Source organism: Thamnophis elegans, chromosome 7, assembly GCF_009769535.1.
Source record: "Thamnophis elegans isolate rThaEle1 chromosome 7, rThaEle1.pri, whole genome shotgun sequence".
Lineage (NCBI taxonomy): Eukaryota > Metazoa > Chordata > Lepidosauria > Squamata > Colubridae > Thamnophis > Thamnophis elegans.
Window position 1 is genome coordinate 11,649,472 of NC_045547.1, and position 26,845 is coordinate 11,676,316.

At 42.8% G+C, this 26,845-nt stretch overlaps 1 protein-coding gene across 1 annotated transcript in view; it reads left to right on the forward strand.

Annotated features, from left to right (window-relative positions):
* The first annotated feature begins 6,563 nt into the window (after positions 1–6,563).
* LOC116511226 (1-phosphatidylinositol 4,5-bisphosphate phosphodiesterase zeta-1-like) overlaps positions 6,564–26,845 on the forward strand; it is a 56,980-nt gene continuing 36,698 nt past the window's right edge. The window contains exons 1-3 of the mRNA XM_032221096.1: positions 6,564–6,770; positions 8,500–8,731; positions 26,643–26,844. Coding sequence (XP_032076987.1) covers positions 6,564–6,770; positions 8,500–8,731; positions 26,643–26,844 — 641 coding nt within the window. The remainder of the gene's footprint in view (positions 6,771–8,499; positions 8,732–26,642; position 26,845) is intronic.

Below are 26,845 nucleotides of genomic sequence, written 5' to 3' on the forward strand. Positions count from 1 at the left end.
TAAGGGCCTGGAGACTAAAACATATGAAAAAGGGTGGCAGGAATTAGGTAAATCTAATCTAATGAAAAGGACTAGGGATGACATGATAAGCGGTGTTCCAATATTTGCCATAAAGAAGAGGAGGGGTCAGCATATTCCCCAAAGCACCAGAAGGCAAGACAAAAAATACTGAATGGAAACTAATCAACCCAGAACTAGGAGAAATTCCCTAACAGTGAGAACAATTAAGCAATGAAAGAGCTTGCCTTCAGAAGTTGTGGGTGCTTCATCACTGGAGGCTTTTTAAGAAGAGATTGGACAGCTGCTTGTGTGAAATGGCATAGGGTCTCCTGCTCGAGGAAGGGGGTTGGATTAAAAGATCTCCAAGGTTCCTTCCAACTCTATTATTCTGTGTTCTCTATTTGAGGGGGGCTCCAACCTTGGTAACTTTAAGCCCCGGGGACATCAACGCCCAGAATTCTAGGAGTTGAAGTCCACCAAGCTTAAAGTTGCCAAGGTTGGAGACCCCTGCTCTATTCTGTCTCTAACATTTTAGCAATATGCAGTGGGTGATAATGGACATTTTTGCAAATATAGAGTTTCCTTCAGGCATTATACACCCATCTTCCCTGCTGAGGTTCACCAGACTGATTAATTTATAATAACACATAGTGCTTACAGATTTCCATGGTTTTAGGTGTGGAAATGTCAGAAAACAGCAGGGAAAAACTCTACAACAAAACTGGAGGGGCAGATGAAAAAAAAATACTAAAACTGCTTACTTGTGATGAAGATTGGGAGTGTCTATGGAGAGTCCCAGTCCTCAAATCAACCCAGATTCTGACATCCAAGTCATGGTTGTCCCAAAAGGTGCTTTTTAAAGAGGCAACTGGATTTCGTTTTTTCCTAAGTTGCCTTTTGAAAAACCACCTTTGGGACATGAAGATTGGGAGTCATTTAAATATTCTACTACTACGCTGTTTGTTTGTTTTTTAATTTTTCTCTATTTTTCCCTTTGCATCATTTACTCTATTTTTCTTTCTTTTACTTTGTATTCGTTTTTACTATTGCAATTATAACCTTCAGCAAAATAGTTTTTTTTGGGCCGGGCCGGGGGGGGGGGGGATTAAAACCAGGGAACCACACCAAAAGGAACAGCCGAGGTGAGACACTTCAGGGTTCCCTAGTTTTATGTTGCATTTCAAAATTTCTTTTCTTCTAGATTTTCTTCATATTTTCATGTCATTTGTTTCCTATTATTATTATTATGGTTCGGTGCACAACCAGCCAGATGTTCAGACTGGATCTGGCGTTTTTAATCAGCTTGACTCCTTCCAAGGACCTGAAATAGGCAGAAGTGAATATTTTTCTTCAATGGTGTTGGAGACATCATTGCGGGATGGAAGCCATCCTGCAATGGTTTCCATCCTGCAATTGACTGATGGTGACATTGCCATCAGGCTTCCATCCTGCAATTGACTGATGGTGACATTGCCATCAGGCTTCCATCCTGCAATTGACTGATGGTGACATTGCCATCAGGCTTCCATCCTGCAATTGACTGATGGCTTCCATTTGCAATTGACTGATGGTGACATTGCCAACAATGATGTTCTTCGAGCGGTGCTCCAGATGTTTTGGATCGCATCTGAGGCACCTCGGGGTGCTATCTTTGCTTTCTTGGGCCACACTGAAGGAGACGCAGAAGTGAGAGAAGAACAACAGTATCATAAAGCATATTCACTACCAGCAGCGGTCAGTCAGGATGGTTAAAAGAACAGCAGCAACGGGACAGATCCATGGACCATTAGACCATCCGTGGCTATTATTATGGATGGATGGTGGTGACACTTTTTGAATCCTAGACAACAGGCCTTCAATCTTGGTTTATGGGAAGTCCCATGGGAAGTTGGGTCTCACTCCCTAGGGCAGTCCAGAACAGGATGACCAACCCTCTTCACTGAAGGTTACAGGTTCTGACCTAGTCCTAGCCTCTTGGTCCAGGGTGGATCAGTAGATGTTTTTCAATGTCTCCCCTTTCTCTCCCTGCACACACACAGCGGGAGGGGAGAGAGGAATAGAGAGGGAGGGAGACCTTCCTATCTTCTGATTTAATTATCAAATCTTACATGATGATGATGTGCACATGCATGCAGGGGATGTCCAAACTTGGGAACTTTAAGACTTGTGGACTTCAAGTCCACAAGTCTTAAAGTTCCCAGGTTTGGACACCCCCTGCTTTAAAGATTTATTCTGGCCAGAAATCTGGAGCCCGGCCGAGGAGAAGGCAAGCAAAAAGAGCCCATCGTCTGCAGCCCATCGGGAGATGAAAGGGGAGGGGGGTAACCCTGCCGTTGAAAAGAAAAAGCCAGGGACGCAGCCCCTCGCCCGCCCGTTGTGACGTCGCCGAGGCCCCGCGGGCGCCATAGAGGGTCGCCTCCCTCCCGGCTTTCGACTGGCCGCGTCCAGGCAGGCAGCAGGCAAGAAGAGCCGCGGGCAAGAGCCGCGAGCGGGCGAGCCGGGCGGCGCGCTGGGAGCTGCTGAGACCATCGCAGTAAGGAACAGGCGCTCGGGCCATGCGGAGGAGGCAACGGCGACACCATGGAGAATAAATATCCTTGGCTCGGAAGGAGGCGAGGGAAAGAGGGGAGGGGGCAGCCCCGGGGAGGGGTGTCGCTTCCCCAACGCGGCGCCCTCCAGTTGAGTATGGATCACAGCTCTCCAGATTCCCCAACTGGTTGACGCGTGGTCGGATTGGCGAGGAATTCCTGGGTATGTGGGGGTCCCAGGTTGCCCAAGGATGTGCCAAGAAGAGACCGGACTGTCAGAAATGGTATAAGGTCCCCTGCTTGAGCAGAAAGGGGGGTTGGACTAGATGACCTACAAGGTCCCTTCCAACTCTGTTATTCTGCTATGATTAAAAGACAACTAGAGACAACAATAGTTTTTCCTCCCAACGCTATCACTCTGCTAAACAAATAATTCTTTCACCACTGTCAAAGTAATCACTAAGGCTGCATTACTATCACTATTAGCCTTCTAGTCGTTCCTATCACCCATCACCTCCCTCTTAGGACTGCAGGACTGTAACTTTGTTGCTTGTATTACAATTTATATTGATATTGATTGTTTTCTGATTGCTTATTTGTACCCTATGACTATCATTAAGTGTTGTACCTTATGATTCTTGATGAATGTGTCTTTTCTTTTTATGTACACTGAGAGCATCTGCACCAAAGACAAATTCCTTCTGTGCCCAATCACACTTGGCCAATAAAGAATTCTATTCTATTCTATTCTATTCTATTCTATTCTATTCTATTCTATTCTATTCCATTCCATTCCATTCCATTCTCTCCTCCCCTCCCCTCTCCTCCCTTCCCTTCCATCTTCCCTTCCTTTCTTCTTCCCTTCCCTTCCCTTCCCTTCCCTTCCCCTCCCTATTCTATTCTATTCTATTCTATTCTATTCTATTCTATTCTATTCTATTCTGAACCATGGAATTCCCAAGAGGCAAAATGATGGCTTTCAAAAAGCTTAGTTTTAAAAGGCAAATACATAGAAAATTACTCATCCTGATGGTTCCCAGTCTGTTATTCTATTCTAAGTATTCTTGGAAAGCCCTCTACCATGTCAGTAGTGTTAAAAGTAAGTAAGGTTTTCTCCTGCTTTCTAACTCTCACGGATGGGTGGATCTGGGAAATCTATAAGTAACCTTTTGCAATGATTAGAAAGAAAAGTGAACGGGAATAAAATATTGTAGTTTATATAGCAACACCTGCCTGGAATAAGTAAGCATGTTGTCTATCTGATCTGGTGTTTCTCAGCCTTAGCAACTTTAAGATGGGTGGACTTCAGCTCCCAGAATTTCCCAGCCAGCATGCTTCCCACTGGTGGGAAAGTAACAGTGTTCTGTGCGCCTTCGGTGGTTAGTCAAAGGCGCACATGACCAGCCGCATGACCATATGACATGCCGGCCACATGACCACAGAGACGTCTTTGGACAGCGCTGGCTCTTCGGCTTTGAAACGAAGATGAGCACTGCCCCCTAGAGTCGGGAACAACTAGCACATACGTATGAGGGGAACCTTTACCTTATCTCCTGGATCCACACATCTCTGTCTATTGGTAGTTCTTAATCTTCCCTGCTTTTCTAGGGGAGCAGTTTAATATTGCATGGACTTTGAAATCCTCGTCCAGATAAACATAATATTCCAGTTGACCTAATTAGGAAGTAAAAGGAATCCAGGCCAGCACTGGCCCTCTGGAATAATCTTTTAATAGAGATCAGAACAGCCCTTTCCCTAATGGCATTTTGGAGGATGCTGAGAGCATCTCCCAAAGTGCTCCAACTAGTTAGTTTTGGTTATCTTCTTATCTTTTATTTATCTTATTTCTGACCATTTACAATTTTTATGTGCTTTTAATTGTTTTTACTCTGACTTTTAATATTTACTGTGGGCATTTTAATGCTTTTCATAACTTACAAACTTACATCCCAGCACGACACAAAAGGAATAAATGAATGACTAATCATAAGTTTGCTGGTGGAGGATTTTTTTTTTAATGGGTAGTATATTAAGAAGGGCAAAGCAAAGTCCTGCACTATAGGGAAACAGCATTTTCTCTGTACAAATATACATGTAATCCTTTTGTTGAAGATTCTTGGTTTTTGTTTATTGTGTGAGCTCTTCCGTTACCCAATTCCTTTGCAACAAGCAAAGCTTCATCTGAATTTAATGGCGGTTTATAGATATCCCTATGTATACATTTGGTGCGGATCAGTGGTGGGATTCAATTTTTTTTACTCCCGGTTCTGTGGGCGTGGCATGGTGGGCGTGGCAGGGAAAGAATACTGCAAAATCCCCATTTCCTCCCGATCAGCTGGGACTCCGGAGGCAGAGAATAGATGAGGGCGTGGCCAGTCAGAGATGGTATCTACCAGTTCTCTGAACTACTCAAAATTTCTGCTACCGGTTCTCCAGAATTGGTCAGAACCTGCTGAATATCCCCTCTGGTGTGTATGCCTAAACTGGGAGTCATTAGCAACATATAAATTTAACATACTACTTACTATTCATTTATTAGATTTTTATCCTGCCTTTTTTACTTTATAAAGGCACAAGGCTCAATGCAAGGTGGAGAACATACCTACTATTCCTCCTTCCTCCTATTTTCCCCACAACAACCTTGTGAGGTAGGTTGGGCTGAGAGAGACAGTGATTGACTCAAAGTCACCCAGTTGATTTTCATGCCTAGGACTAGAACTCACAGTTTCCTGGTTTCTAGGTAAGAGTTTAACCATTTGAGCAAACTGGCTCTTATTACACTTAATACAGGGGAATTATTATTTTGCCACTCACAAAGAGGATGGGAAAGTTGCTTTTCCATAGGGGGAGGGGGGAAACCCTCTTCTATTTTAATGATATTTCACTTAGAATTACAAAGTTATTTCAGACTTCTCAAGTTGAGTCTAATTAACAGATTAACAGAGTTGGAAGGTACCTTGTAGGTCATCTAGTCCAGCCCCACGACCAAGCACTATTTCTGACAGATGGCAGTCCAGTCTCTTCTTGAAAGCTTCTAGAGATGAAGCTACTACAACCTCTGAAGGCAACTTCTGTTCCGTGGGTTGATTGCTCTCACTATCAGAAAATTTCTCCTTATTTCTAGGTTGAATCTTTCCTTGGTCAGGTTCCATCTATTATTCCTGGTCTGCCCTTCAGTGCTTTGCAAAATAGTTTGACCCCCTCCTCTCTATGGCAGCCCCTCAAATATTGGAACACTGCTATCATGTCCCCCCTGGTCTTTCTCTTCTCTAGACGAGCCATGCCCAGTTCCTGTAACTGTTCTTCATATGTTTTAGCCTCCAGTGCCCTAAAGCAGTTAGACTTATATACCACTTCAACCCTCTCTAAGCAGTTTACAGAGTCTGCATATTGCCCCCCAAAACAATCTGGATCTTCATTTTACCCACCTCGGAAGGATGGAAGGCTGAGTCAACCCTGAGCCGGTGAGATTTGAACAGCCGAACTGCAGAACTGCAGTCAGCTGAAGTAGCCTGCAGTGCTGCACTCTAACCACTGTGCCACCTCAGCTCATATCTTATTAATCTTATTAGGGGGATGATTAGTCCACCAATCGTCCCCTAATAAGCTCTTCTCTGCACTTTTTCAAAACTCTCAATATCTTTTTTATAGCTTGGTGACCAAAAGTGGGTGCACTTGATCTTGGCTAAATGAAATAGATCAGGGGTCTGTCAAACTCAAGGCCCATGGGGTTCTTAAATCAGTGGGGCCAGCCTAGAAATAACAAAGGACCAGCCCACAGTGCCTCTGGCAGCCAAAACAGGATGCAGCGGGGCTGCGTGAGGGCTCCCTGCCCCCATTTTGGCTGGCAGGGTGCTGCAGGAGGCGTCCATCTTGTCTCCCCCCCCCTCGGGTTGGTCCAGCCCTCAAAGAAATCCAGTTTGACATCTCTGAAATAGCTGAATGTAAGTAATGTAAGTGCATTTGGTCATAGAGATCTTAATATGGAAACCTTAATATTAGAAGTCAAGGGATTGTCTCTTATATGTTTTCTGAATGAAGATTGTCCAGGTTGTTGATATTTTCTGGATTAAGATTGTCAATGTGGTTGAGAGTTCCCTTAACTCACTTTTCTGCACATGGTTCATGGACATGATTTTCGATGAATTTAGAGAGGGCAAGATCAACATAGATAAGACCTTAAAGCTGCTCAATAAGTTTGACGTCTCATACGATTATGTTCACGTGAAAAAAGTTTTTAAGGTGAGAAAAAGAATTATATATATATATTTAAAAAAATAGGTGTTGTAAAAATATGATCAAAGCCATTTTCTCAGGTGTTGAACGGACAAATTTCTAGAGTAAAGTTTTCTTTTAATATGGAAACACATGTTTTTAGGTCTTTTTTTAATCCCACCTTTGTTATTTTTATAAATAACTCAAAACAGGGAACATACCTAATACTCCTTTCTGCTCCTATTTTCCCCAAAACAACAACCCTACGAGATGAGTTGGGCTGAGAGAGAATGATTGGCCCAAAGTCACCCAACTGGCTTTCACGACTAAGGTAGGACTAGAACTCACACGCTCCTGGTTTCCAGCCTGGTGCCTTAACTACTAGACCTGTGATGGTGAACCTATGGCACGTGTGCCACGGGGGGCATGCAGAGCGCTCTCTGCAGGCACGTGAGCCGTCGCCCCAGCTCAGCTCCACCTCATATGTGCATGCGCCTCCCGCTGGCCAGCTTGTTTTTGGATCTCTGCCGCGCATGCGAGGGGGGCTGGGCACTTGCATGATACGCATGTATGTGTGGATGTGTGTGTGGGGGGAATCACACTTGCATGCAGGGGAGATGCATGCAGGGGGTTGCACATGCATGGGTAGGGGGCGGGGGTGGGGTGCATGAAAAACTGGCCCTACGGACAAACCGGAAGTTCAGGAATGGGTTGTAGGGTCGTTTTTTGTCCTCCGGACCCTTCAGGGAAGCCTCCTGGAGGCTCTGGAGGGCTAAAACCGGCCCTATGAAGTACGTCCCTGAACTTCTGATTTGCCCATAGGGCCAGTTTTCTGCGCTCCGGAGGGTATAAGGAAGCCTCTGGTGGGTGAAAAATGGCCTCAAAGGAAGGCCGAAGTCAATAGCAATAGCAATAGCAGTTAGACTTATATACCGCTTCATAGGGCTTTCAGCCCTCTCTAAGCGGTTTACAGACTCAGCATATCGCCCCCAACAACTATCCGGGTCCTCATTTTACCCACCTGGGAAGGATGGAAGGCTGAGTCAACCCTGAGCCGGTGAGATTTGAACAGCTGAACTGCAGAACTGCAGTCAGCTGAAGTAGCCTGCAGTCTGCATTTAACCACTGCGCCACTTCGGCTCCCTGGCCGAAGTCAGCTGGCCGGCATGTGCATGTGCTCTGGCCAGCTGACAGGGCAACACCTAGCATGCCCTGACAAATTGCTCCGCGTGCCACCTGTGGCACACGTGCCGTAAGTTCACCATCACGGGTATAGGGTTCCCTGCCTAGACGGGGTTGGGCTAGAAGACCTCCAGGGTGCCTTCCAACTCTGTTATTCTATTCTATTCTTTGTGGCAGCCTTTCAAATACTGGAATACTGCTATCATGTCTCCTTCTTTTCTTTAGACTAGCCATTCCCAAATCCCGCAACTGTTCTTCATATGTTTTATTCTCCAGGGCTTTAATCGTCTTAGTTGCTCTTCTGTATCCTTTTCCCAAAGTCTCAACATCTTTTTTGTAATGTGGTGACCAAAACATGATGCCACATTCCAGGTGTGGCCTCTTACTAAGGCTTCATAAAGTGGTAGTAATTCTTCACTTGATTTGGATTCTGTGCCTCTGGTTATACAATCAAGGATTGTATTAGCTTTTTTGGCTGCCACCACACACTGCTGACTCAGGTTTAAGTGAAGGTCCCTCTCACAATTACTATCTTGGAACCTGGTTTTGCTTAATCTTTCTTTTCTTTTGGTAGAAAAATGACAAACAGAAGTCTGGACTTATTACCATGGAAGATTTCAGAGCAATGTACCGAATGCTGCTGCACAGACCAGAACTGGTCGAACTTTTCAACAGCTACTCAGGCACCAAAAAAGTTCTATCACCGACAAATCTAGCCGAATTTCTCAGAAAGGAACAATTTGAGCTGAATGCGAATGAGGGAAGGGCTGTTTCGCTCATTAACCGATACGAACCCATTCATGAAGGTACCCCCAAGTTCTAGAGTTATGGTTTAATTAAGTGGAACTTCCTTTTTCTAAGGAAAGGATGAAGGTTGAAAATAGAAATAACGCAAACCATTGTCACACTTCTTTAACAAAAAGATCCTTTTTGGTTGGAAGAAGTCATTGGCCGTGGTCTGCTGTCACAGTTGTGTCTTCTGTACTATATGTGTATTTAAGATCAAAATTGTTATTTTTGTGTAGCTGCCACCATTTAAACGATGTGTAACCATTTAAAATATGTACAACCTTTAAAGCAATATGTATTGTATTTTATGCATGCTTCCATGAATTTAAATTGTGTTCATTTATTATACAATATATAATATGATGCATTAATTTATTAAACTGCTTCTATGCTAATTAATCATGTCCTGAGAAGATGAACGGTGAGTTCAGCTTCTAAATATGCTTTATAATTCTCTGTTGAAAAATGATTCTTCTGTGTATACAGTGAGGAAAAGCATTGCAACTAATTTTATCTTTTTTTTTTGAACGCATTATGTTTTTCATTTCCTTTTGTGTCATTTTGTCTACTTTAAAGCAAAACACTGGTTTATATACATTGTACTGTACTGCATGCATGCTCTATCTTAGTAAATGTTTCATTCAGATATTAAATGTGACCACAGGAATATCAGTTCAAGTCATAGTAATTTATGAGATAAATCATTTGAAATATGCTTTTCTGCAGCAGCCTAGACCGAAAATTTTACAGTTCAGATTGCAACAGAGGCAATTGGTAAAATATTGGAAGAAAAAAAAAATAAGTTAAAGTTATATAACCCTTGAATTTTTTAAAATGTTCTATTTTAATAATACACCTAGTCCTTGATTTACGACCACAACTGAACTCAAAATTTATGTTGCTGAATGAAACAGTTAATTTTGCCTCCTTTTACAACCTTTCTCGCCACAGTTGTTAAATGAATCACTGCAGTTGTTATGTTATTAACACAGTTGTTAAGTAAATCTGGCTTCCCCATTGACTTTGCTTCACAAAGGTTGATCACGTGACCCCACAAAAATCAGCAACTGTCATAAATAAGGAACCAGTTGCCAAGCATTTGAATTTTGATCATGTGACCACGGGGATGTTGCAAGGGTCATAAGTGTGAAAAACGGTCATAAGTCATTTTTTTCAGTGTCCTAACTTCTAAAGACCACTAAACGAACTGTTCTAAGTTGAAAACTACCTGTACGATTTATTTTGTTTTTCTTATAGTGTTTAAAAAAGCTTGAATTGTCATACTATACGATGATTATTTTTAGAAATACATTAGCACAGAAAATATTCCCAGTGCTCTTTTCTTTATGGTTTTTACAAAACTGTATGCAATCTTATGGAATTGTATTTATGTAATTACATGAATTAACGGATTCTTGTTCCCTCTTGGGGAACTTGTATGTTTACATCAACAATGTATACAAGTGCTAATAATGAAATAAAAATATGAACTGGCCTACAGGTAACTCTTCTTTTACTGCTAATTCTTGTTTCTGTATTTTTCTTTGGGGTTTTTTACACTTTGTATATGAGCGCATTTCTCTTGCTCATTTACATGACAATAAACAACACTACTATCCTGTCCACCATTAAACCATCTTTCCAAATAGCCTTCATGTTTCCAGTGTCTTTCTCCCCACTTGGAACTGAATCCAGATGGGCATTTTTTCCAACAATCCCTTCATGTTCCAATCTCTTTACTGGATTTGAATCCACCTTCAGTAGAGCTGTAGTCGTATTCAAACAACCTTGAGGGGAGTCATCTTGTACAGGGAGGGAATTCAGGACAACAAAAGGGTGCAGCAGACAGGAAGGGCAAAGTTGTAGGAGACACGGTCAACTCACGCAACCCTCATCTCTGCACACTTCAGGCCCTCACAACAGGACACATTCCCCTTTCCTAAGGCAGTTTCAACAAAACCACAATTGTCCGTGATTCTGAAATCAAGGAGACAGTTTGTTCAAAGCAGGGTTCAATCAAAGAAAGATCAAATTACTGTATTTTTTGGAGTATAAGACACACCTTTTCCCCTCAAAAAAAGAGGCTGAAAATCTGGGTGCGTCTTATACACTGAATGCAGCATTTTTTGCCTCCTAAAACCCTGCCCCTTCACCAAAATGGCCGTGCATAGCTTGTATCAGGCTTTCAGAGAGCTCCTGGGGGCTGGGGAGGGCAGAAATGAGCAAGAAAAAACGGACCTGCGGACAAACTGGAAGTGACTTCCAGCTTGTCCGTAGGGCCGTAGGGCGAAGTCAATGCCTCGCGTGCCCTCACAAATGGCTCCGTGTGCCACCTGTGACATGCCTGCCATAGGTTCGCCATCACGGATATAGCATATCAAAATATTTCATATTTCATAATTTGCCTTAAAACATCACACATTCTGTAGATTTCTTGGAGTTCTATACAATACCAGCTTTTCACATATTGCAACAGATGTACAAAAGGCAATGCATGGTTTTATCCATTCATTTTACATTTCAAATGAAGTTTTGCTAGATTCCCCTGTTAGAAGTAGCATCCCTGGCCATTCTCGGTTCCACCACAAAACCGTGCTCGACTAAACCGCGTCCGACTAAACCGCGTCGCTGACATCATCAACAGGACGACAACAGCGCGGAGACAGAAGCATGCTGTAAACCCTAAACTTAAAATTAACCCCTAAACCTAAACCTAACCCCCCTAAACCTAATCCTAAACCTAACCCTAAACCTAACCCTTAACCTAACCCTTAACCTAACCCTAACCCTAACCCTAACCCTAACCCTAACCCTAACCCTAACCCTAACCCTAACCCTAACCCTAACCCTAACCCTAACCCTAACCCTTAATCTAACCCTAAACCTAACCCTAAAGCTAACCCTAAACCTAACCCTTACCTTAAGTTCAATGGGCTTGCTTTCAAAGCGCTATTTAAAGCGCCTTTCTTTCTCCGCGCTGGCTGTTGTCGCCCTGTTGATGACATCAGCGACGCGGTTTAATCGGGCGCGGTTTAGTCGAGCGTGGTTTTGATGGGTCACGGCCATTCTCATATTCCTGATTTAGCAGCTATATTATGTTTTCTTTTAAATGTACAGGCAGCAGGCAGCTCCACTATATGTCATGATTTATACCTGCTGAATAAAATGCGATACAGTTGATTATCAGGTATATCACAATTACACCCTGAGTGTGTTCCTGAAAATTGTTACTTGGCCACATGTTTTACAATGGGCATGAAAGTAGGTCAGAAAAATCAACGGTTGCAAGGGAAAATGTTGAGTTTTTCATCAATAGGATTGTTTAATACAAATACCCATGTGAAAATACAGTAGAGTTAGAGAGCTTAGGCAAATATAAAGAAAAAACCTGGGGCATGGTTTATAGAGCTGTTTCCAATTCAATTCATAATTGGGAGCTTAGACGGCAATTGGATTTCTTACCTTCATTGATTTTAGTGAGAGGATGTGTTTAGCACTCCGCCTGAAATCTCTATGACCTTTAAGACTTGAAAGCGGCTCTGCTTAACTCTAGCTTTATTGAGCTTTTTCTGCTAATGATAAACAATGAAAAAAAAATGCATGCTGTCCATTTGGGGGGAAAAGTAAAGTAGCTTACTAGAAAGGCAATGGCCTCCAACCTGCTGGTTTCACTATTTATTCTTTCCAACCTCATAGAATATTGGATGGAAATTATGCAAAGACTGTGGGGTTTTGGGTGCGCAGAGCTCAGGTCTCAAACTTTACAGCTGACAAGCTCATTGTCTTTAATCACAGAGCCATTGCACCCTTGTATATGCATATTTCAGTGGTGGGATTCATTTTTTTTACTACCAGTTCTGTGGGCGTGGCTTGGTGGGCATGGTGTGGCTTGGTGAGCATAGCAGGTAAAGGATACTGCAAAATCCCCATCCCTCCCCACTCCAGGGGAAGGATACTGCAAAATCCCCATCCTTCCCCCCTCCAGGGGAAGGATACTGCAAAATCCCCATCCTTCCCCCCTCCAGGGGAAGGATACTGCAAAATCCCCATCCCTCCCCACTCCAGGGGAAGGATACTGCAAAATCCCCATCCTTCCCCCCTCCAGGGGAAGGATACTGCAAAATCCCCATCCCTCCCCACTCCAGGGGAAGGATACTGCAAAATCCCCATTCCCTCCCTACCCCGCTAACCTGCTTTCCAGCTTCGTTCTCCTGTGCAAGGCAACAAAAGAAGACCCAGCCAATCAGCTGGGACTCAGGAGGCAGCGAATAGATTGAGGGCGGGGCCAGCCAGAGGTGGTATTTGCCAGTTCTCCAAACTACTCAAAATTTCCACTACCTGTTCGTCAGAACCGGTCAGAACTGGCTGAATACCACCTCTGATTTATTTGATGATGTTTTATTTAAACTTATATTTGTATATCAGTGATTGCATGACCTCTGTAGATGCCATACACTAAATAAAATAAATAAGGAAAACCCCCGCCTCCCTCCCTTTCCCGGGAACAAGGATGAATGGATGGTTTTAGGCAGAAACAGGCTTCCTTCTTGGGTGGCAGTTACCAATCAGCCTTCTCACTACAGATGGGCATCAATTGGCACCTGTTTCTTTTGCCGCTGATTTCCTATTGTGAGAGCTTTGCAACTTGCAAAAAAAGGCTGTGGGAATTTTTTTGTTGTTGTTTGAAAAGTAACGAGTTCAATTGCCTGAAAAACTTTGAAAATCCCTGACCTAGATAACAGCAACACACAAAAGAGAAATCCTTGTAGAAGGCCTAAAATGCTGACTCCAGATGTGCAAAAATCCTAAATGAGATTAATTTCAACACTCCCCCCACCCACCCACCCCCACCCCCCAGAACAGTGTTGGGCATAATTTACTGTTTGCTTTAGCAAACTCAGGTTTTGGAGTTTTATCAGCTCTGAAAGTGCTTACAACTGCTGCTAGCAGTTGCAAACACTCCTAAAGTAAGTAATGTTGTGCAGCTTTACCCAATTGAATACATTTCAAATATGTGGGGTTATACTCAGGGGTGGGGTTAAATTTTTTTAGCAAGGTGTTATCTGCCCTGTTGCTGGGTGGGTGTGGCCTACTTGGCCTCCTGCACCATGGGGGGGGGCATTTTTGCCCTCCCTGGACTCCATAGGCTTTCCTTGAACCTCCAGGAGGGAGAAAACGGTCTCCCCAGGCTCTGGAGGCTGGAAATGGGCTGCTTTCCGGCCTTCCCAAACTTCCGGTAGGCCCATTTTTCACCCTTCCGAAGCCTCCATGCACGCCCTGCACTTACCTGCATCTGAAATGGGCCACGTGGTGCAGTGGTGGGATTCAAATAATTTACCAACCAGTTCTCTGCCCTAATGACCAGCTGGGTAGGTGGGGCTCGGTGGTCATGTGATCATGTGGGCGTGGCCAAGTCAATGTCACTCAGGTCGATGGGCACTTCTCCTTAGTTGTTACAATGGCAATAAGGGTTAACTGGAAAGGCAGTTTCTGTAAGCAGGGCAACAAAGATTAGGCTAGAAACAACACCAGAATGTTTCCTTCCTTGCTTCCTTACAGGATTAGCCCTGTAAAGTGGAAAAGAACAAAATGAGATTTCTTCCAACAACCGGTTCTCTGAACTGCTTAGAAAGTTACCAACTGGTTCTCCCGAATAGGGGAGAACTGGCTGAATCCCACCACTGGACGTGGCAACTCATGGGAGGGGTGCGGAGCCATCCAGGAGTGGGATTTGGGGGTTCTCCAAACTGCATAGAATCTTAGCTAGAGGTTCTCCCGAACCTCTGCAATCACCCAGCAGCCCATTCTGGTTATCCCCACGCCCATAATTCCCACCTCTTACTTATTTGCTGTCTCTCTTTGTGGGAATTAGTTTAACATATCTTGGAACCAGTTAAAGTAAAGCTTGGTACACCATAACGTTTACTACTATAGGATTTGCTACCCTTAGCAATACAGGTAGTCCTCAAGTTATGACTGTCACTGAGTCTGCCCATTACCGTCATAAGTTGTAACAGTCATTAAACATGTGACATTTTTGCAGTGGCCATTGCAGCGGTCATTAAGTGCATAAGTGCAAACTCCACAGTTGTTAAATGTGCTATTGTTTGCTGTTTGCTATGGCATGGTTTTGTCAGAAGAAGTGCTAGTTTTCAACAATAATGTCATCAAAGGCCCTGACATAACTGTGGGACACTGCAAGTGCCTCTAAGTGTTGCCTTGTTGTGGAGCACCCAGTGTGTTCATGAGGTGGGAGATGCAGTGCTCAGAAAGTTGGATCCGGGTCATAAGTCCCCTTTTTCAGATAGGTTGTAACTTCAAACAGTTGCTAAGTCATAAGTCAAGAAATATCTACATGATTCTTTCTTACCTTCATACTGATAAAACTAACAATAATACCAGGATTAGGACAACAACGAAGAGAAGTTCGGAATAATTTATGGTGCTTAGAACTAAATGTAGGAAGTACAGAAGAAGGAAAAGGAAATGGAAGTGGGTAAATAGAGGTAAGATATTTTATTATTTCCCTTGGATGTTGGCAATCAGATCTGTACTTCAAACAATTTTTTGTTGTTAGTTGTAAAGTTGTGAGTGACACATTGTGAAAAATGGTCCTCCAGGCCTTCCAGTCCTCTACAATCCTCTGGAGTCTATTTAAGCTCTAGCCGACTGCTTCAGTGATTCCATCCAGCCATCTCATTCTCTGCTGTCCCTTTCTTCTTTTGCCCTCAATCTTTTCCAGCATTTCTCCATTGAGTCCTTCCTTCTCATTAGGTGGCCAAAGTATTTGAGTCTCACCTTCAGGATCTGGCCTTCTAAAGAGCAATCAGGGTTGATCTCCACTAGGACTGACCGGTTTGATCACCTTGCAGTCCAAGGGACTTGTAGGAATCTTCTCCAGCACCACAGTTCAAAGGCCTCCATTCTTTGGTGCTCAGTCTTCCTTATGGTCCAACTTTCACAGCCATCCATTGCAACTGGGAAAACCATAGCTTTGGTTATCCCCCACCAAAAAAAGATAACCACTAAGAGATAGCAAAGAGGCCAAAAAAAGTCTTGCTTCTTCGTTGTGACCTACTGATTATCTGAATTTATCAGATTTGGTAGCCATAATTGAAAATAACTGTTGCTATTATTATTTACCAAAATACTCCACCTAACTGTCTTTTTAAAGGATATATTATCAAGAGCGGAAAATCAAGTTAAGGGGTTTAAAGATCACTCACAGAGCAAGCTCATTACTCCTGCTATCAGGTTTGAAGGGAAGGTAGAGAAACGTTGCCTCACTTCAACTTTTTCTTTTAAAGGACTTTCTTCCGTAGAAATCAATGGGAGGAATTGACTCCATTAGCTTTAAGTGAAGGGAGGTTTCTTTATCAGTGCAGGAATAGACTGGCGGCTATGGAATGCAGCTGGTTTGCGGATTTTTAACAGATATTAAACTATTAGGGAAAAAAAGACCTGGAGGGGAAAATATCTATTTTTGAAGCTGGCAGGTTGCTGAGATTTGCCTTATTGCTATAGGCATCTAATCACTGTGATTTATGATCTTGTTTAAACCCAAACAATATTTTCTTCCTCACTTAATTCAAATCACAGCTTTGAATCTAGTTTCTGAAGTCTTAATTGACAATTGTGTTGATGCAGGGGTGGGTTCCGACTTCTGTTTCTGACGGTTTGCTTAGGGACACACTATGCGCGCATGCACAGTAGTAAAAAAAAATCTGTGCATGTGCAGACGCAAAAAACAAGATGGTGGCACCTATGGTGCAACAGATTAAAGTGGTTCAGGGGCGTGGCCAGCCGAGTTACTACCTACTTGGCTGAACCGGTCCGAACCAGTAGGAACCCACCTCTGTGTTGATGTTTCCAGAGTTCCCTAACCTGAGCTAAGATCAAAAGATATCTGGTAGCACCTTTTCAGAGTAATCATTTTTACTAAGAGACGTAAGCTTTGGGGCAGCGGGGAGAGCTGCTGTGATGTGGTAGTTGAAACCAGGGGTGGGCTTCAAAAATTTCAGCAACGGGTTCTCTGTCTGGTTACTGGGTGGGTGTGGCCATGGTGGCCATGGCCATGTTGGTCTCCTGCACTATGGGGGAGGGGGCATTTTCACCTTCCCAAGGCTCTGGAGGCTTTCCTCTAGACTCTGGGAGAAAACTGCCTCCCCTGGGCTCTGGAGGCCTTCTGGGAGGCCCATTTCCCACCCTCCCCAAGCCTCCATCTGGGCCCTCCACTTACCTCACATCTAAAACCGTCCATGACTCCTGGGAGGAGAGGGGAGGGGTGGGAGGGCAGGGTTGGGCAGGGTGGGTGGGGCCAGCCTGGGGTGGGATTTGGAGATTCTCCGAATCGACCATAATGTTAGCTATGGATTCTCTGGAACCTTGGCGAACCCATAGCAATCCATTCCTGGTTGAAACTGAAGTAGGATTTTAATTGGATGAAGAGAACACAGGGCAGTTCTAAAGATGCAGGTTATATGTCAGAGAGACTACCTGTACTTTATCAATTAAAATTGGGATGTGTTGAAAATCCATTGTTTTTATTGCTGGTCTGAAAAGGTGCTACTAGACTCCTGATTCCATATGATCATGTGAATGTTGCAATGGTCAAAAGTATGAAAAATAGTCATCGGACACTTTTTAAAAAAACAGTTGTAACTTCGAATCGTCACTAATGGTTGTAAGTCAAGAACTCCCTATATTGAGGATAGATCTTGAAAGTCTGAAAGTATCTCTAACTCACCTTTACAGTCCAAAAAACTAGGAAAAGCCATTTCTGAAATATTTATCACTCCCTCTATTTATTCTGTAGGCTCAGCTGGCTTTTATCTCATCATTGTCTAGTCTGCGGATCTTCTTCCTGTTTCCCAAAGTCATTCTCACATACCATTGTACTAACTGACCTACAGCACGATTTAAATTTTATTTATTTGTTAACTAGTAAACAAGTTTAAGGAATGTGGTGGCTCAGTGGCTAAGACGCTGAGCTTGTGGATCAGAAAGGTTGGCTGTTCGATGGTTGGAATCCCTAGTGCCACATAACGGAGTGAGCTCCCGTTACTTGTCCCAGCTTCTGCCAACCTAGCAGTTCGAAAGCATGTAAATAGAAAAATAGGAACCATCTTTGGTGGGAAGGTAACAGTGTTCTGTGTGCCTTCAGTGTTTAATCAGCCAGCCACATGACCACAGAGACGTCTTCGGACAGCACTGGCTCTTCAGCTTTGAAACAGAGATGAGCACCGCTCCCTAGAGTCGGGAATGACTAACACATATGTGCAAGGAGAACCTTTACCTTTATCTTTAGTAATCAGGTTTATATAGCTGCCCATCTCATGGAAAGTAACCTTAATGCAAAATGATCTAACTAGATTCATTCTCCAAAAATGGCTATTACAATAAACACTTTTCTGGGTTTAGAAATAAACTAATCCAAATGTTCACCCCATCCTGGGGGATAATATTTCCCAGAGATTTGTATTTGCATTTTTTTTTTTTACTTTCAGCAAATTGCTAAAGTCCTGTTGGTTCTTTCAGGCTTAGGGCAAGGAGGGTGGTTGAGTCCCTTTGAAGTGATTTTTTTGCTGTTTGTTTTTGATTCTGTGTTCTGGTCATTTGTCTTCTTCTTCTTTTTCCCCCCTCCTGATATGCTTTCTTTTAATTGTTTTATCTGTAAGCTACCCAGGGTTGCTATGGAGTTGGAAAGCCTTGAAATTGAAATACATTTTTAAAAAAGCATGCTAGGCTACCTAAAAAGGAAATCGGTATTAGATAAATCAAACTTTATATGTTGTGCGAATGTGGAGGCTACTGTTTGACAGAGATAGCACAATCTCTTTGTCTGTAGAAGCTTTCTGCTCACTAGGGCCAAAGGCAAGGGAGAGGTTGTGGGATGAGTCTTTATCAGTTGTCCTTTATCATCTGTCCTATTGTTCAGTGACTCTTTGTGTTTAAGAAACAGCAGAAAACATCCTACCTCTTTCTCGCTCTCTTTTGTGCTTCCCTCTGTTCAAAATGTACTTTGGGTGGAAGGACTCCTCCATTGTCTTTTATTTCTAATGCAATGAATTCCTTCTAGCATTCAAAATAACAGAAAACAGGGATGGAAGGGAGCTTGGAGGCCTTATAGTCCAACCCCCTGCTTAGGCAGGAAAGGCACCATTTCAGGCACCATTTCAGGCACCATTCAGACAAATGGTGTCTTCTGTCCTTGAATAAATTCCACCGATTGCTTCTTGTCTTGTGTACAGATGCTTTGGAGAATAGCTTAGGTTTATGGTTTAGGTTTATTCGATTCAGTGACGTGCGGTCAGCTTTAGCCCTGGTGAGGCACTTTTTAGACTTGTGGACTTCAACTTCCAGAATTCCACAGCCAGGCATGCTCAGTTCCGATTTAAAGTGACAGCATTTTTCCCCCTTGCAAAATAAGTTTTCCCATTCTTTTTCTTCTCCCTCCCCCTCCTTCATTCCTCCCTCTCTCCCTCCCTCCCCCCTCTCTCAAACAGACACACACACAGAGAGAACTTGGATCCCTCTCTCATTCACTCACTCTCACCAACAAACACAGAAGTTGGATTGGATATATTTTCCAAAGGCTTGAAAGCAGCTCCTCTGCCATACCCCCCCTTCCCCTGCTGCCTTCCGATCAAACTTTTTGAATTCCTCCCCCCTCCTCACACGAACCTTTTCCAGCTGTTTCAGAGACGATTTCAACTCTGCTTCTCCCTGCCCTGCCCTGCCTTCCCCTCTTGAAAAGCCAGAGCTCTGTCAGACTGAGCTAGTTGCTCCCAGAGAACTCTAAAAATCCTCTAAAAATGCCCTCTACAGGAGGCGAGAGAATATGTGCCTCATTTGCATAAGGAATTCTTCGCTTGTTAACCCTTGCTTAACTCTTAAAATGCGAAAAATTCCTTATGCAAAAGAGGCCCCTAGTTCTCTGGCCTCCTCCTAGTTAATACTGAGAGCAGACACCAAGCCACTGTGACTTGAAATCTGGTAGCAACTACCCTGGCTTTAATTATTTTAAGAAAATTATTTAAAATCCTTTCTTTTCCCTGAGGAGACTGGTGAGGCCCCGCCTCCCTTGCCTCTAGTGACTGCATGTCCCTGGTTGTAGTTTCTTCTCTGATAGTTCCTTGTTTATTGATTTTTTCTTCTGCTTAATGGGACTTTGACTACTAGGAATGTTCTGCTTCCACCTAAGTGTGAAATAGCACCAAGTAAACAATAATGTTACCTAACCTAGAAATGAACTATCTGCAGGAAAACAAGCAAGTTCAGAGAACTTAAACAGTGCTGCTTAATTACTTGATCATTTTTTATCATTCAGCATTTCCTCAGGGGCACATTTTAAATAAGACCTCCTGCTGAATTCAGATCTCCAATGCTGGTCTTTAACTGCCCAGGTTATTCAAGTTCTTACAAGGAAAATGAATAAAATGCACTCTGAGTAGCTTTGTCTTTTAGGGCTAACCATTCCCCTTGAAGGGACGTGGTGGCTCGGTGGCTAAGATACTGAGCTTGTAGATCAGAAAGGTTGGCAGTTCGGCAGTTCAAATCTTTGGAATTGGCTCTTTGGCTTTGAACTGGAGATGAGCACCACCCCCTAGAGTTGGGAATGACTAGCACATACATGCAAGGAGAACTTTTACCTTTACCTCATTCCCCTTGATCCCTGCATGCGTGATTGATAGGAGACCTCTTCAAGAATTCAGCCAGTTCCACAATGGTTTTGCAAAGAAGATGGAAGGGATACTACTGCAGAAGCAGAGGGAGATATGTATTAGAACTGCACAGTGCTCCAGATTAGAGATACGAACGTAGCACTATACATACATATTTACATTATCCTACCCTCCAGGAAGAGAAAGTTGCTTTAAAGAGCTACAGACAAATGTTATATTTGCATTTCCAGCAGATTCTTACATATAGTTTGGACTTGTGGCAAATGCCTGAAGCATTGCACAGCCCTAATAACCTATATACAAAAGATACGTTTCTTGAGCAGTGCTCTTCTTTGCTGTCTTACTCTGTTAAAGTATAGCAGGGAAGGTTAGTTTTCATATCAAAGTATACCAGTGGTGGGGTTTAATTTTTTTTTTACTACTGGTTCTGTGGGCATGGCTTGGTGGGCTTGGTGGGCATGATAGGGGAAGGATACTGTAAAATCTCCATTCCCTCCCCACTCCAGGGGAAGTTTAGTGCAAAATCCCCATTTCCTCCCAATCAGCTGGGACTCAGGAGGCAGAGAATAGACAGGGGTGCGGCCAGCCAGAGGTGGTATTCAATTCTCCCAACTACTCAAAATTTCCGCTATGGGTTCTCCAGAACTTGTCAGAACCTGCTGAATACCACCTCTAAAGTACATGTTCTCTCTTGTGGCTTCTGAGCTCTCAGCTACATCCAGCCTAATGCTGAACGTTGGACTCAGCGTGACTTGCAAACAGAGACAATGCTTTTCCTGCTGAGTAATAGGATTTGTAGTTATTCTGCTTTCCTCAGTGTCTGAACTTTATTTATAGATAAAAATAAATCTCTGCAATTGGTGTAACAGGTGGAACCCTGGATCGTAGCCACAAACAAGTCAATATTCCAGGCAACCTACATTTTTATTATTATTACAAACTTAATCTAGTACCCAGAATATTCTAAACTTTTTGCAAAAATATTGGCTCAGCGGTTCATAGCCAAGGAAACTTTAACAGATATGAATCAAAGGAACTGGGGGCAATAAAAGGGTCATGAAAATAAGAGGGTACTTGGGTTTAAAACACAATTCTGGTTTCCAATATCATTTTGTAGCACAGTTGTATAACAGATGGAATCAATAAAAAGTTTTAAAAAGCAGGGGAAGAACAGAGACAGGGAAGAGAAGCTTTCCCATAATGGATGCAGCCCATGGTGTTGAGACTCTGTCTTTTGGTGTTACCATCCAATCTGTCACTTGTGGGCACAATTTATTTTCAAAGAGAGAAGAATAAAAAGGGGATACATTTTGAAATGGATCTCAGTGAGAGGGGAAAAAACATACAAAGCTGGTTCAAGGAGTTGGAAGTGAAAAAGCGCAGAGATACAAAAAAAACCATATTGAGCACAACAAACAGATACAAAAGTAATAATCTAGGTTGGAATATGGAAAGAAATTGCTCGAAGAAAAGGATAAAAAGTACCAAGATCAGTAAAACTATACATTTAAAAAAAATGAATCTGTGAATGCTTTGAAAATGATATTGAGGAGATGCCTTGGTACATATAGGAAGGCAAGAACAGCATCTCTTTAAAGCAGCTACATACTTTTGGGTGATGAATTCTAGGAAACCTTTAAAAAAAGGACTAGCTTTAAGAAGTTGACTCTCTTAAATAATCATGTCTTTGATGCAACTCATTGAATATATTGATATTTTTTTATTAAGTGAGTTTAATCCTTAAGACAACCACATCTTTAATGGGGCTCATTAAAGCAGCTGCCTGTTTACAGGTTTACCTGTCTTAAAGAGATGCTGTGTTTTTGCCCCCATGCATTTCGACCGGCTCCTTCAAATTACTCTTTCTGAATAATTTTTGAAACATGTACAATCCTAAAAAAATAAATAAGAGCAGGCTAATTTTAGATTTGGCAGAAAGTGCTTTAGACAGAAGCAATGCAATTTTATCCAATTAAAAAATATATATCATAGAAACTAAACACTTCCTATGTGGAAAGCTAATTCAATTAATAATTTATTAATCATTTATTAACTGTTAAAAATAATTATAAAGTTATTACACTGTTGTCATACAGCGTTCAGATTTAAAGGGCAGAAAAAAAGGAACTAAGTACCGTATTTTTCAGAGGATAAGACACATATTTTTCCTTCAAAAAAGAGGCTGAAAATCTGGGTGCATCTTATACACTGAACACAGCATTTTGGGCCTTCTGAAACCCCGCCCCCTTCACCAAACTGGCCATGCATAGCTTTTAGGAGGGTTTCAAGAGCTCCTGGGGGCTGGAGGGGGGCAGAAATGAGCAAAAAACGGCCTGTGTTTTGCTCAATTTTGCCCCCCCCCCAATCCCCAGAAGTACTCTACAAGCCTCCTAAAGGCTATTCATGTCCTTTTTTTGAGGAAAAAATGGGCCTGTTTTCACGAAAAACGGGCCGGTTTTGGGAGGTTTGCAGAGTGCAAAACCCTTTTTAAAAAAAAAAAAAAAAAAAAAATTGACTCTTCAAAACCTTGGTGTGTCTTATACTCTGAAAAATATGGTAACTACTCAGTGATATCCATGGACATCACTGAAAAAAAGGCAAAATGTCACATGGACTAAAGGGATGAGCCATTTTGTCTCTCTTGGTCCTCCATTTCCCTGTGGGAGCTTCTCTTTGTTAAGCCTCATGAAGCCACTCAAGAAGCAAGAAACGCACAGACTTCAGAAAAGTGTCTTTAATGTTGTTCAAGGGTAAATGGAAAACTGCATCAAGAAATCCCAGCATCATTTATCTTAATTAAGACAGAATCTCGGAATGATTTGAAGCACTTCTTCTCATGTTTCTTCCCACTTGGTCTAAGTTCCGTCTGACTCACCTTTAATCAGTTGATTATTTACCCACTACTCTCCCTTCCACTATTTCCCAGCCTCAGCACACTCTCTTATGCTTAGAAGTGTAACACAGCAGAACAGAAGTAGTGAGGATGCCACATTAATCATCATTAGAAGAACTATTTTCACACTCTCTGCTCTGGGGCGGCTCCATTCTTGCCGACAACCTTTGCTTGTCCTAGAGCAGCGTCCAACTCACGGCATCACATTGTCGTCACATGACGTATCACGATTCCCCCCCTTCGCTAAACTGGGGGTGGGCGTGGCCAGCACATGACACATCTGGCCCACAGGCTGTGAGTTTGACACCCCTGTCCTAGAGCACCATCTCTAACCTACTTCCTATTTGGATGAACTGAGCTAACAGTAGACAACCATTTCAATACAAGCCAGCCGTGTGCAGCAGCTGCCAAAAAAGCCAACACAGTTCTAGGCTGCATAAACAGAGGGATAGAATCAAGATCACGTGAAGCATTAATACCAATTTATAATGCCTTGGTAAGGCCACACTTGGAATACTGCATCCTGTTTTAGTCGCCATGATGTAGAAAAGATGTGGGCACTCTAGAAAGAGTGCAGAGAAGAGCAACAAAGATGATTAGGGGACTGGAGGCTAAAATATATGAAGAGCGGTTGCAGGAATTAGGTATGTTTAGTTGAATGAAAAGAAGGACTAGGGAAGACATGATAGCAGTGTTCCAATATCTCAGGGGCTGCCACAAGGAAGTGGGAGTCAAACTATTCTCCAAAGCACCTGAGGATAGGACAAGAAGCAATAGGTTGAAACTAATCAAGGAGAGAAGCAACTTAGAACTAAGGAGAAATTTCCTGGCAGTTAGAACAATTAACCAGTAGAAAAACTTGCCTCCAGAAGTTGTGAATGCTCCAACACTGGAAGTTTTTAAGAAAATTTTGGATAGCCATTTGTCTGAAGTGGTGTAGGGTTTCCTGCCTAAGCAGATGGTTGGACTAGAAGACCTCCAAAGTCCCTTCCAACCCTGTTATTATATATTATATATTACATAACATTTAGCATTCAGATCATCCCCATGTCTCTAAGTTGTGGAAAGTTATGTTTGTGCTGCAAATAATTGAAAGATCACATTCTAGACGTGCAGGAGATTCACACATCGCAAGGAAAAACGGCCTCTTGTGTGATTATCAACATGTGCATAAGATGAGAGTACAAGGGTGTCATCAGGGTACACATTGTGAACACCATCTTGATTTTTTTGATCACACCTTGTGGACACCTTTGTGAGGGTATCTTGTGGAACAAACCTTGGGTGAAATTGTGAGTCAGCTACCACCCTCTTTGCAACAGGGATGTTCTTTGATAATCTACAACTATAATCCAAAGATGTATCTGAATATCTGAGTCAGATGAAGAAAGAAAATGATCCCATTACAAAAGTAAAAAATAAATAAGAGAGTGAATTTTTTTTTTTAATGTTGACCCTGATAAGCTATGTCTACTAGTCTGAAAATGCTGTACCATTAAATTTCAGTTTATGGCCAACAACATTTCTATATCTCCTCTCTCGCAAGAGACAGTTATTAATGGTGGAACAACTGAACTGGTTCACCCAACAAGCTAAATGACAACTCCAAATTATCAAACTCAGCCTCTGTGCTGACCAGCAATAGGAGGGCCAATGATGGGAGAAAGATTATACCATTGCAGTGTAGCGGTTTCATGATATCACGATCATGATGTGAAAAAGCCAGAGTTGTGTCACAACAATGAGATGCTCTTTTTCTTGTTGGAACAAAAGCTTTGAATCCTCTGGGCACATCCTTTGGGTCACATGCTATGCTGAAATAATTATGGGTTAATGTGATGGCTTGCTTCAGGTAAGATATTTATGGAGTAACTGAGTTTCCCATAATAGGGAGAATCAAAATTACCCAAGGTCAGTTTCAGTGGTGGGTTTAGATTATTTTTACTGCCAGTTCTGGGGTGTGGCTTGGTGGGGTGGGGGTGGCATGGATTGGTGGGCGTGGCTTGGTGGATATGGCAGGGAAAGGACACTGCAAAATCTCCATTCCCTCCCGATCAGCTGGGGCTCAGGAGGCAGAGAATAGATGGGGGCGGGCCCAGTCAAAGGTGGTATTTACGGGTCTCCGAACTACTCAAAAGTTCTGTTACTGGTTCTCCAGAACTGGTCAGAACCTGCTGAATACCACCTCTGGTCTATTTAGATTTAAAGAAATATATTGAGAGAATCCAAACACTACAGAGAAGAGTTATGTATTAACTCGGTGTTTCTCAACCTTAGCTACTTTAAGATGTGTGGACTTCGACTCCCAGAATTCCGCAGCCAGCATAACTGGGAGTTGAAGTCTAGCTATCTTAAAGTTGCTAAGGTTGAGAAGCACTGTATATAACTAATAGAAAACTTCCCTCAAAGTTACAAAGAAATTATTGTGGTTGCCCCAAATGAAGAGTTTTGTTTTACCATTACTGTACTATGACAAGCCTATGAAAGAACCATGCCTGTTTCCATATCTATATTTGGTGAAACTAACTAGAATCTCTGCAGGTATCTTGACTGGAGAAGGTTTACTTAGGGTTTAATGACATAAAATAAAGTAAGTCTCAATGTGCAGTTTAAAATCTGGTGAAGGATATGTGGCAGTGGTGAAGTTCAGATTTTTTTACTACCGGTTCTGTGGCGTGGCTTGGTGGGCATGGCAGCGGAAGGCTACTGCAAAATCTCCATTCCTTCTCCACTCCTGGGGGAAGGATACTGCAAAATCCCCATTCCCTTTCCAGTCCTGGGGGAAGGATATTGCAAAATCCATATTCCCTTTCCACTCCTGGGGGAAGGATACTGCAAAATCCCCATTCCCTTTCCATTCCTGGGGGAAGGATACTGCAAAATCCCCATTCCCTTTCCACCCCTGGGGGAAGGATACTGCAAAATCTCCATTCCCTCTCCACTCTTGGGGGAAGGATACTGCAAAATCTCCATCCCCTCTCCACTCCTGGGGGAAGGATATTGCAAAATCCCCATTCCCTCTCCACTCCTGGGGGAAGGATACTGCAAAATCTCCATCCCCTCTCCACTCCTGGGGGAAGGATATTGCAAAATCCCCATTCCCTCTCCACTCCTGGAGAATGGATACTGCAAAATCTCCATTTCCATCCCACTCTGGGGCCAGCCAGAGGTGGTATTTTCCGGTTCTCCAGACTACTCAAACTTCCTGCTACCGCTTCGCCAGAATCTGTCAGAACCTGCTGAATTTCACCCCTGATATGCAGACTATTTCTAGTCTGTTTAGTTTCAGTTGGAACACAAATATGGAAAAAAACTGAGCTTGTTTCTTTTAATTCCCACTACAACCTTTAGCGAGAAACCAGAAGGAGATGACCATCGAAGGCTTTATACGATACATGCTGTCTGAAGAGTGCAGTTTATTCAAACTGGAGAACAAAACAATTTACCAAGACATGAATTTTCCGCTCTGCGATTACTTCATATCGTCTTCACACAACACTTACCTTATCCAGGATCAGCTAATAGGGCCAAGTCATCTGTGGGGCTATGCCAAG